Source organism: Asterias rubens, chromosome 18 (genome assembly GCF_902459465.1).
Source record: "Asterias rubens chromosome 18, eAstRub1.3, whole genome shotgun sequence".
Taxonomy (NCBI): domain Eukaryota; kingdom Metazoa; phylum Echinodermata; class Asteroidea; order Forcipulatida; family Asteriidae; genus Asterias; species Asterias rubens.
In genome coordinates, this window is record NC_047079.1 from 9,299,863 (window position 1) to 9,313,025 (window position 13,163).

The 13,163-nt window shown below is 41.5% G+C and overlaps 1 protein-coding gene across 1 annotated transcript; it reads right to left on the reverse strand.

Moving 5' to 3' along the window:
* Window positions 1-1,351: 1,351 nt before the first annotated feature.
* On the reverse strand, window positions 1,352-11,380 carry LOC117302650. The gene is made up of 11 exons (XM_033786634.1): window positions 11,234-11,380; window positions 9,883-9,971; window positions 8,396-9,273; window positions 7,728-7,882; window positions 6,700-6,802; window positions 6,156-6,355; window positions 5,360-5,603; window positions 4,145-4,243; window positions 3,145-3,236; window positions 2,283-2,363; window positions 1,352-1,426 (listed from the first exon to the last, which is right to left on the reverse strand). The coding sequence occupies exons 1-11, from the start codon at window positions 11,378-11,380 to the stop codon at window positions 1,352-1,354; spliced, it is 2,163 nt and encodes a 720-aa protein (XP_033642525.1).
* Window positions 11,381-13,163: the final 1,783 nt, after the last annotated feature.

Genomic DNA, 13,163 nt, shown 5'->3' on the forward strand with positions numbered 1-13,163 from the left:
CAGACCTGAATGCTACAATCCACGGACGACGCGAATACAGATTGCAAACACTTTTACTGTGCTGCATGTAGTGTCGTGCAATCCGAAATGGTTACAGACTATTTATTTATCATCCTCGTACACGCAACGGACGTCTGGGTACTGCACGCCGTGTGATAGTCTTCGGACTAGCGCACGGCAAACCGACGCACTATCACACGGCCGTCGTCTAGCAAAACTAAGACATGTCATCCGACGCGCTCTAAACCAATGAGCAGACAGAATACTTGCAAGGGGTGTTATAATATAAAACATTGTGAGAAACGGCTCCCTCTTTCGAGAAAGAAGCAATTTTACACGAATTTGATTAAAGACCTCAGATTTAGAAATTAAGGTTTCGAAATCAATTAACCATCTAAAAGCACACAACTTCGTGTGACAATGGTGTTTTTTTCTTTTGCTATTATCGTGCAACTTAGACGACCATTTGAGGTTAAATTTTTACAGATGTGATATTTTGTGCATATGTTGAGATACACCAAGTGAGAAGACTGGTCTTTGACAATTACCAATAGTGTCCAGTGCCTTTAAGCAGCGCTACGATATTGGGCCCAGTCGTCACGATGAGAATTCAAACCAAAACTTGTCAGTAAAATTATTTAAACCCAAATGGCACAGGGAAACACTTCTAGAAGACACTCGAAACAAATTTTTTTTCCGTCTTCCTTGAAAACGAAGCATAAAAAAGGATTGAACTATCGAATAAAGAGAAAGATTAAAAAACAAAATCGCAAGTTACAACAAAATCATGTGCTCTTTTATTAACTGTTCGTTCTGCAACAAGTAGGTTACATAGGTGAAATCAACAACGAGCTTAAAGGTAAGGGTGTAATAATTCCACAAGTAAATGACCATAACAACTTACTTGATAAAGAGCACTGCACAGCGGTTGATAACACAAAATGGCCCATTTTAAAGGAAAGTAGTTTTAGAAAAAGAGGTATTTTTTCACCCAAATTTGAAACTGAGAACAGCTTCACACATAAAGCCTTTCTCACGCATCTGAAAGCACACAATTCTATGCAGCAATGGTGTTTTTTCTTTCATTATTGCCTTAACTTCGATGAACAATTGAGCTCAAATGTTCAGTGGTTGGTTTTGTCTGAGATACAACGTGAGAATATTGGTCTTAATATTGGTCAATTACCAAAGGTGTCCAGTGCCTTTAAATAATGCACAAAACATAGACATTTAATGTTAAGGTACATATTCAATATATCTGTATCATGCTGCCTCCATCTTGGTCATGTTCCTCGTATTGAATTACAATGATGAATGCTTATAACTATGTGAAAATAGGAACCAGACTATCTTATTCTTCCAGCCTCGGTGTGGTAACATAGACATCAATGGGAGAAATTGAAGATGGCTGCACCGTGATAAAGTTCTATAAGCGACACAACAAAAGGGACATTACATATTGGGTGCGTTCGTTTAGCTTCACTGGGTCAACCCCTGTGTGTGGCGTTTTTTTTCCCAGGACGAACGTGGGTAATTATCTGCGCACGTAGTCCTGGAAAAAACCGCCACACACCGGGGTCGACCCAGGGAAGCTAAACGAACGCACCCAGTGTTATCACCACAACGTGCTACTCGGTAAACTTCAACATACATTTTCCTGTCATGTCATTATAACTTAAAACCATTGGACACTTTCGGAACATGCTTTACATTGAGAAAATATTAAAACAATTACAAATTCTCGATGTCGAGATTTAACATGTTAGTTTGTTCGCAGGGCCCAAATTGAAACCAGTTTATTACTGATTTGGCTCACCCTGGGTAAACATAACTGCACCGCACAACGACAATTTACTAACAACCCTCAACTCAAGTAATAAATTACGGAATAAATAATTAATTAATTAGACGAAAAATACGCGGAAAACACATGACATTTATAATACGTTACGTAACATTATTACATAAGTACATCGGCAATTAACCAATAGGGAACGTAGCAAATTGACACGATATCAATGAAATAGTTAAAGATTTCTATATTTCTGTAAATCACTAGCATCGAAGTGTGCCGTCAGAGACTCAGGGTATCTGATGAGTGAACGGTTTGCCGTTATCACTGGATATGGAAAGGTTTGCGGTAACACCATGTAATGACTATCTCTAATGAGTTGGGCGTGGTTCTGAAAAGAACCGTTGGTTTTCAACTCGACGTTTCGATCAGTATGCTCTGATCGTGACTGGAGTTAGTTCAACGTAGAGGGCACACCGAGACAATGTACAACATCTGATGTGATATTGCTACCCGGAGTTATACCACGCTTGTAGTTCATCAACCAATAGGTATACATCATGCCCTTACCCTGTATTAAAACATAACATAAAGATTAATAGAAAGAATTGAAACTTTGTATTAAAGGGCAAACGTTTCCAGACGTTTCCTCCAAAATAGCCTTGCTCAAGGCGGTCGCATTATTCACTCCGAAAAGACGCCGCTGTAAACCCACCCGTATTCACTGTGCGTGGTGCGTACGTGTAATCACCGCATGACCCAACCGTATACACTATACACACTGCACACAAGTCATCCGCACTCGTACTCCTAACCGCATGCGGAGGCCGTCAGGCCGGCCGACGCATGCGGATAGTGTACGGGGGCATCGTGTCGTGCGTGGCGGTTACACACTTTTTACGCACAGTTATACGGGTGGGTTTTTATACAGCGTTGGTCTTTTTTCGGAGTGAATAATTCGACTGCCTTGAGCAAGGCTACCTCCCAAAATAGCATTTTCCATTTTATTTAATGCTCCTGTCAGAGCGAAATTTTAAATAAGTCGGCACGGGGGCACAAAACAAAATTTACATTCCATACTGGACTTTGTTCGTAATGGTAGAATGTGACGTCATAAATGTGATGCAGAATGAGCCAATGAGTGGAGAGAACTACAAACATGTGATACAGCAATAGAATTCGTTTTTAATTTTCGGGATGTGACATCATGATGCAGAATGAACCAATGAGAGGAGAGAACTACAACCATGTGATGCAGCAATATAATTCGTTTGTAATGATTAAGTTGTGACGTCATAAATATGATGCAGAATGAGCCAATGAGAGGAGAGAACTACAACCACGTGACATACCTTAATGTCCATCATACCACGTGACTGCAAAGTGTATCCACCTAGCGAGACTAGAATCTTATGGCATTCACCGCTCACGTGTATCTTCATTGCTACAAAGTATGAAAACACAAATAGAAATATTATAACACATTACTAAGCATACTTATTTTGGTTTAACCATAAACACCGATCAGTTATTATACAAATATTGACTGCTTCGAGTGCTATGGTTAAAACTATGACTCCCGAGGTGATCCCCGGAGCGTTCTATTTTCCCGAGGCGAAGCCGAGGGAAAATAGAACGCTACGGGGATCACCGAGGGAGTCATCGTTTTAACCATTGCACGAGTAAAAGCAGTCAATATTATTTTGTTGTATAACACCCCAAACATTTCTTAATACTGTACTATTATTATTAAGTTACAGACCTGCATGCTACAATCCACGGACGACGCGAACACAGAGTACTGAAAAAAACTTTTACTATGCTGCATGTAGTGTCGTGCAAGCCGAAATGGTTACAGACTATTAATTGATCATCCTCGTACACGCAACGGGCGTCTGGGTAATGCACGCCATGTGCTAGTCGTCGGACTAGCGCACGGCAAACCGACGTACTATCACACGGCCGTCGTCTAGCAAAACTAAGACATGTCATGTGACGCACATGCATAATTACTGAGGTGGGATTCGAACACGCAACCTTTGTATGAGTGCGTTCGTTAAACTTCCCTGGGTAAAAAAAAACCGCCACACACCGGGGTCGACCCAGGGAAGCTAAACGAACGCACCCTATGCAATTCTGGAGCAGTGTCAAGCATCTGTGGTGAAAGCAAACAACTTCGTTCAAAAAGGGTGTTTTTTCTTTTATTATTCTCTCGCAAATTTGACGATTGAGTTCAAATGTTCACACAGGTTTGTTATTTTATGCATAATGTTGAGATATACCTAGCGAGAAGGCTGGTCTTTGACAATTACTAAACGTGTATAATGCCTTTAAAAAACAACTCAATGTTACGTTCGCTGTGTGTTTCCATTCTCGAAGCTGTGTTTACGGTGTCTCCGAAGAGGCAGTACCGCGGCATCTTGGAGCCGACAACCCCAGCAACACACGGCCCTTTAGGAAACAAGATAAGAGAGATGGAATAGAGGGAGAAGGGAAAGAGTTGAATTAACGGAATGTGAATCAGAGAAATTTTGCTAATTGCATGTTAGACTCACAAGGGGCCACCTCATTAGGGCGAAGGCTTTATAGAATAATTACCCGCTATCATCTTATTACGTGGGCTGGAGTAGAATACAAGGTAATATAATTGGGAGCTTAAAGACACTGGACACTATTGGTAATTGTCAAAGAACAGTTTTATCACTTGGTGTTCGATCGATTTGAGTTCGATCGGTCATCGAAGTTGCGAGATAATAGTGGAAGAAAAAAACACCATTGTCACACGAAGTTGTGTGCTTTCAGATGCTTGATTTCGAGACCTCAAATTCTAAATCTGAGGTCTCGAAATCAAAATCATGGAAAACTTCTTCCTCGAAAACTATGTCACTACAGAAGGAGCCGTTTCTCACAATGTTTTATACCATCAACCCCTTCCATTACTCGTTATACCAAGTAACGTTTCATGATAATAATTATTTTGAGTAATTACCAATAGTGTCCACTGTTTTTACCATTACATTTTTATTAGAGCCTAGCCACACAGGGCAACTTTTATAGGCAACTCGGAGGCAGCCAACCCGGAGGCTGCCAACTGCCATCCAACTGTAGGAACGACTCTGGTAGCACATTAGTTATTTTGCAAAAAACAAAAACAACAACACCCCAAACCCGCTTACGATGATCCCTGTGAATATTATGTGAACATTCAAATGCGAATTAATTAGTCATTCACAGCTGCCTGCCAAATCTAAAAATAGTACAGGGCACGCGGTTTTTTGAAGCACGCTCATTAAATATGCAGCAAACTGGAGCGCGTGCTTGGAATGCTCATTATATATGCAGCAATTTGAGCGCGTTATTTAAAACGGACATGATGTGCTTTATGCGTTGTAGCTAGCTAGCTGCATGCGCTGGCTTCATGTTGTACAGTTTAAAGCTCACCTCGAGTCTCTCTATCTAATTTTGTAAAGGGATTGCTTATTATTTTGCCTCATGTGATACGACCCTAATACCTTTAAAAACATACAAATAAATGTTTATTGGTTTTCTTTTCATCATCAAATTTACCAGAATGAAGCCCAATCCGAATGAAGATCTTCTCAGTGGGCATATGAGGGATGGTGCAGTCCTTGATTTTGTCCACCAGGTCCAGGGCCAGCGACGCGACTTCACCGGCATGCCGGTTCCCATTCCGTAAGGGTAGACCGCTGGCCACCATGTAAGCATCACCGATCGTCTCCACTTTGTAAACGTCATGCGTCTCAATACGCTCGTCGAATAACTGGTAGAGAAAGTTCAAGAAATTCACCACCTGTTTTGAAAATAATTATTTGTGTTGGATCGGTGAGTTTGACACAAGTCGATTGAAAGAAAGAAAACACAAATCGAAAATTAAATTATTTGATTCAACAATGGTTGACCTCAATTAATATCTTCTTTCATTTGAATTAATGTGGCTTTTTAAAACTCGATTCCCGTTGATCTGACTCGATTTGCATCTGATTAAAGGGAATATGACAAGAAAAAGTAAGATCGACCGAAATACTTAAAAGTTAAAGGATTTCGGTACTCTTTCAAAATGTCCACAGATTTACATTAAACTTACAGGGTTTGAAGATAATGATAGTGGAAAGCTTCCCTTCGAATATTACTAACTAAGTTTGTGTAGTTTTTGAGAAATGAGTAAAACAAGTCACAAAATCATTTTGGTAATACTGTTTTAAGATATGTCATGCTAAGCACATTTTTTTGTTTACAGGTATTATGAAATTGGGCCCTACTTCAAGTAAGTCCGCTTTGTATAGGGAAACAAATCACAAGCAATCTTTAAGTTTTGATTTGTAATAATAGAAAACTCAGCAACCTGCATGGGGGCGCTTCGTGCGGACATCTCAGTGAATCCAACGATGTCACTGAACAAGATGCTGACGAGTTCGTACGACTCGGCACTGACGTCATCACCAGTCTTCAGTTGCTTAGCAACCTGTTTTGGCAACATCCGATAGAGCAAGGAATCGCTCCTTTTCTTTTCGACGTTGAGCTCAATGGTCTTGTGACTGAGCCCTTTCACAATGAATGAAACAACAAAAAGCAAAAAAATTAGAACCAAATAACATCTCACTTTTCAGGCAAGTGTATTTAGACAAGTTTTTTTTGTGCTTTCTTTAATTCTTTTGAAACATTTACACAGGTTTTCATGCATTCTTTTTTTTCACCCTGGGCCCAATTTTATAGAGCTGCTTATAGCAGGAAATATTTTGTGCTTCAATAGCTCCATGAAACTAAGCCAATATGGAGGCATCCGTGCAGGGAGCCCCTAAAAGGGGGCATGATGAAAACAACATAAGTATCGCAATCACATGAAGTATGAGAAGATGGCTTTACTTTAGTCTGGTGTACGAACTCACTTGTTGCAAACCTTTGAATGGAGTTTGTTGCCTTGGAGACGAGGATGAGAATTATTGGAGTAACGAAACAAACAATCGACAGGAGAAGCGCAGCCACGAGTATCTAGCGTAGAAGAAAAACAAAATGGACGTCAAGTTAACACATACAGTCAACACGCCATTTTGCGAGTTAGATTTGAATAATGTCTGGAGCACTGACTTGCTTATAGTCACAAGTTACCGTGGATCAATCCCCGTCCATCTTCACCTTTCACTAACATATTGGGTGCGTTCGTTTAGCTTCCCTGGGTCAACCCTGGACCTGCCCCCGGTGCGTTCGAATAGATTTGCCGTCATTCCAGGGGCTCACCCGGGTCAGCCCCAAGTGCCCTACTTGTGAAGTGGGTCACTTGGGGGCTGGCTCCTATTTTGACTATACAGTGAGTTTGATGTTCGAGCTTTGATCTTTATTTTATAACAGAAATCAATGGGTGCGTTCGATTAGTTTCCCTGTGTCTACCCCGCGGTTCTCACTCGGGTGAGCCCCTGACAAGAGCTAACCGAACGATCACACTCGCCCCCTCGTGGTGACGTCATGCACATTGGGTCACCACAAGTGACCCACTCCACAAGCAGAGCACTGGGGCCTGACCCGGGTGAGCCCCTGGATGGAATGACGTCAAAGCTATTCGAACGTCCGGGGGGGGGGGCAGATCGGGGTCGACCAAGGGGAGATAAACGAACGCACCCAGTGTGTTTGAGAGTGAAGTCACCCGCAAGGTTCCAAAGATGGCGACTGCATGCTGCATGGAGGCCGGTTTATAATTGGTCGCGCGATGGTCGTGCGTCGGAAATCTTGACGCGCGATCACAAAAAGACACGGTTTTTAGGCCTCAGTCTTAGGATTGCGCGCAAGATTTCCATCGCGCGACCATTGTGCGACCAACTATAAACCGGCCTTTAGGCCAAGAAACTGTGCCTTTTTATGATTGCGCGTCAAGATTTCCATCGCGCGACCATCGAGCGACCGACTATAAACCGGCCTTTACCTCTTCTTCGTTTATGCCAATATCCTTCTTGATTTGTTCTGCTACGACCCTCTCTATGTACACGCCAATGTGTCTGATCACAATCAGCTGGGCTGTTGTATTCCCCTGCCAGTCAGTGGCTCTCGATCTACGAAGACCTGAGCTAGCATCAGTAACTGGAACATCAAACACACACACACATAATATTTAAGGGCAGTGGACACTATTGGTAAATACTCAAAATAATTATTAGCATAACACCTTTCTTGGTGATGAGTAATAGGGAGAGGTTGATGGTATTAAACATTATGAGAAACGGCTTCCTCTGAAGTGCCATAGTTTTCGAGAAAGTGAGTAATTTTCCATGAATTTGATTTCGAGACCTCAGATTTAGAACTTGAGGTCTCGAAATCAACCATGTATGTGCTTTCAGATTCAAAATGAGAGATTTCAGCTGAGGTATGTTATTATTTGAGTGAGAAACCACCCCTTTCCCCCAAACTACGTTTCTCACATTACTTTTTTTTTATACTATCAACATCTTTCAATTGCTCTTTACCCAAAGTTTTTATGCTATTACATGTTTTTTAACATAGTGCCCTGTGCCTTCAACACCTTTATTTACAATTTGATATGTTGTGGTTCTGAAAAAAATGCCGGTTCTTTTGAGAACCAAAACCCATTCTTACATTCGTTGTTGTATATTTCTTTCTTCATCTTCTCAATACTCAGCAGATTTATTTCCCCGCTCTGCAACCGATCGTTATACACGTCGCGTGTTTCTGGAACGTAGTTCAGGCACGTGTTGAGGTGGATCTCAGCTAGCTCTTCGTTCCGAACGAATGTCAGGTAGTTTAATGTGGAGAGGGAACCGAGAAGATAGAACTCCGTTCCGTACGCCGACATTGCTCCGGTGTGTTCCTGCGTTCGTATGATGAAGGAGTAGGCTACGAGGTTCTTCCAGAGACTGGCGTGGTTCGTCAGCAGGATGGTCTCGGTCAGGAGCGGCAGGAACGCCTGCTTGACGTCGGAGTAGATGCGGAGAAGCTCGAAGGTGGTTGTGTTATCTTCCCTGATTTTGTCGCGTTGTAGTTTCAGGAATGCCAGGAACTGATTACCAGAGACGAATTGGGTTTCCGAAGGCCAGTACGGCAGGTCCGTTACGGCGTTTTCAGTATCGACGTAACTGGCGTCCAGACTGATTCGGCTGACGTCGTCGTAACGGCCGTACAGCGTCGCCCGGGTTTGCTCGATCTGAATGGCGTGCATGATGTTCCCGAGACCAATGGATTGCTGAAAGACTAGGTCAAAGTCCAGCAGCTCGGTCCGGGTTGAGATCGCCGTGTTGACGTTGATGGCGGTCACGACGAAGAGGCAGATGGCCGGGGTGAGAGGGAACAGCAGCATCTTCAGCAGTTGGAGCCGTTTGCCGCAGCGGGTGACGGGGTTGATGTTGCACCGTCCTAGGTTCATCTGGGACGGTATCTGGAAGGATGAATGGCTGTTAGGGGAGCCTCGACTTATCCCGGCATCGATGGTGGTGGGAGTCACTCGATTTTTCCGAAACCTGCAAGTTAGTGAAACAATTAAATTTATTGGAAGTATTCCTCTTTAACCCACTGGACACCTTAGGTAAATTACTAATACTAGTTTTCTCACTTGGTGTATCCCAACATATGCGTAAAATAAAAATTCTGTGAAATATTTGAACTCAGTTGTCTAGCGCGCAGGAGAATAGTGGGAAAAAACACCTTTGTTGCACATTGTGATGCCTGTGAGTTGTTTTCTAAAGAATTCCAGAAGGTTCCGAGTATAACACAATCCACGAATCGGTGAACAAGGATACAACCAAAATTAAAAGCAATCGATGTGAAACATTTGTTTATTGTTTGTTAATAATACAGGGGTCGATTTCACAAAGACTAGTCCTTGGAGATATACAAATTGCATGGATAGTCCTAAGTTAGGACGAGTAACCGGTCCTAACTCGAGATAAGACTAGTCCTAACTCTTTGTGAAATCCACCCCAGAAGTTGGTAGTAGATGAACGTTTCTGAAAGTAAACAAGTATAACTTTAAAAGGTTTGATAAAGGAATATAATTGAATTGAGGTTAAGAAATATTTTCTATCGATTGATGAATATTGATAATCGAAAAGAATCGATCAAGTACTCACATTGTTTCGGCTGGACGGGTCGTCTGGAGAGTGCATATACAGAAAGGAGTCGGCCTAGCCGCAAGTTCACACCCTCCTCTGTTGTGCGACTAGATAGAGAAAGGAAAATAAAAGTTAAAGCCGCGGGCCCTTTTCGAAACCACTGCTTCGGCTCTGGATAGCTATGGCCCCTCAGTTGTTTTGACTAAACGCATGCTATGCGTTCAGGGACTCAGACCAGAGAACGGAGCCTGAAGCCGAATCCAAAGCCGTGTATTCGAAAAGGGTCACAAATCGTTGCCAAGATACACCTCGTATACAAGCATGGCCGAATTGCATACTTAAGCATGTAAGCACAAAAAAACTAGCTGAAATGCTTAGAAGAAACAGGTTACCAGCTAAATTTGCATAAACTTTGTATCGTCATGCTTGTCGCAGATTTTGTCCTACAGCGGCCATAGACTTTTTAGGCAAACGTGGCTAAGACAGCTTAATTGAGCCGCTACCTCTAGCTGCCCCGAGCGACTTGAAGTGTAGCCAGCGGTTCCTTTCACAACCAAGACTACTCAACAGAGATATTTACATGGTGTTACCGCAAAACTTCTCTTACCTAAACATATCGACGTCAAAGTCTTTACAAATTTAAAGATTTGGTCTCCAAAACGAGAATATATTGCTACAAACGTTCATGACAAAAGTGACAGATTTTGGCTAACGTCCACTCACGTCGTATTGACGCCAAATTCACGACAAAATTTACGACTGGTGTCAGTATTTACGACCAAAAGTCACAAGTCCCGACTTCTTGGCTCACGCCAAATTTCGGCATATGAGAAACAGGTCCGGAAATTTGTCACGAACGTGGTTGCCAAAATACACGACTTTGGGGACAAGTCGTACATTTTGAGGCAAATTATTGATTTAATTTGTTGGTGTCCCTATAAAGAAATCACATGGGATAACCTGCGACCAGGAAAGCAAAGAAAACAAAGAAACAAAAACTGTTTTAAGAAAAACAAACGTAGAAATTTATAGAGATTAAAAATTAAAAAAATCCCATGTAATTTTCTTCAGTGTTTAGTTTACACGAGGCAATTTCGAGCCCCGATTTAACAAATCATACTCCAAGCTGGAATCATTATTGGGTAGCTAAATTAATAATAATAATAAATAAAGTTCAAACAAAATAATTTCGTTCAGTGAGGAACAACAAAATGGAGTAATTTTGTTTTACCTTCTTTTCCGATGAATCGTTCTCCCTTCCTCAACAAGTTTTTCCAGCTGCCATTAATAAGTGACACGATGAAATCGCCCACACATGTGCGATACAAGCGCCAATATGAAACGAAGCTATAAGATCTTCTAGTCTTACACAATCTGGAGACACCAGCGTCGCTTTGCGCACCGGCACGCTCTTCTTCTTAACGACCGACACATCTTGTAGTACTTCCCGTGGCAATTGTCTGCGACCGTCAAACTTGGAGGGGGGAATTCCGAGCTGGGGGTACAACGCTCTCATGTCTTGACAAACACATTAAAAAATCATAATCATAATTCTTGAAAGAATGTGCCATTCTCTGATAAGGTCAACATTGTAGAACAATAGCTGTACCATACAAAACCAGTTCAAGTACGTGTAATTAGGATTTTGGCGTCAGTCAGGAAGACAAAGTATGACCGCACACGGAGAATAATTTTGTCTTTAAATGAGCTGGATCTTTTGTACTATCGGTTAATTACTTGCTTATTATTTCCGTTGTGAATCCGTAGTCTATTGCCCATAATTAGGGTATGTTATGAAACACAGTACACACTGAACAAGAATGCGTGGCAGATGCTATCGGTTAACAAATCAGTTATCAGTGTTTTTTTTTGTGTTAAGAACAGTTTTCAAACTTCAAAATGAACGAAACAAAACTTGTTTTGTTCGCCATCAGGGTAGGTTATTTTCAGCACCTTAAATTGTAGCAAAAGTAAAAAAAAAAAAAAAAGAAGAAGTAAATTATCGGTACAAAAGCAGTACACACCTTTTTTTAAGAAAAGTTGTCAAACCAATATAAAACTATGTGAGTAGTTTTCGAGAGCAACTTCAAGTAAAATTGAAAAAAAAAAATAATAATAATAATAATAATTATAATAATACAAAATGAACCGACCACTTTCAGTAAACATGGTAAAAAAAAACATGCATACAGCACATCATAACATATACGTTAAATACAGAAGTAAATGGGGTGGGGGTGGGGACAGAAGTAAATGGGGTGGGGGTGGGGACAGAAGTAAATGGGGTGGGGGTGGGGACAGAAGTAGTTATATACCACTCGTGGGTACACTAGACTACGAATCCAACTTCAAATAATACACAAATAAAATGAACATTAGTATCTTATAAATACGGTACGACTTTATTTCAAAAAATAAAATAAAAAATCCCAAACAGATCCCCAAATGAAAAAAAAGAGAGAAGTAACTTGCCACGAAAAGGCGGTCTCTATAAAATCTCCATTACTCGAGTGAAGTTATGTTTTGAGCTCTTTTCGAAGCCAAGGCTTTGACGGTCCAGATTCGGCTCAGGCTAGCTTGGTCCCGCGCTGGTTTTGCCCGTATAGCGCGTGCCTGACGTACGTGCTCAGGGCTTCCAGACGAAAGAACGGAGCCTGAAGCCGAAGCCGTTGATTCGAAAATACCCTGTGTTTTCTAATTTAAAATAACCATTGTATGTGACGTCACATGCTCAAAGAGCGTCCCCACCGCGATTTTTGCCCCTGAACCTTCCGGGCAGTGTACGTGGAGTTTACCCAGTGGTTAAGTGACGTCATCAACACAGCCTTGCGCTCTGATTGGTTAAACTCCACGAACACTGCCCGAAAGGTTCAAGAAAAAAAATCACCACCGGAGTAAAAAAGTGTCGGGTCTTCAAAGCAGAAAAATGATTGGACGATAGTTGTTCTTCGTGCGTAAAAACGTGCGATGAGCTCAGCGTCCATGTAACATTTCCTGTTATGCAAAGGATGGATCTTACACACAAAAACCTGTCAACCAATTAACAACTTTAAATACAAAATGTACTCGTCTTAGTTAAAGCAAGGTTAAAGGCACTTTACACTATTGCTTTACTACCAAAGACCAGTCTTCTCACTTTGTGTAAAACAACATGTGCACAAAAAAGTGAGCTCAATGGGTCGTCGATGTTGCGAGATAATAATGGAAGAAAAAACACCATTGTCACACGAAGTTGTGTGTTTTCAGATGCTTGATTTCGTCTCGGTAAAATTATCAAGAACCAGGCCTCGTTGGATTTA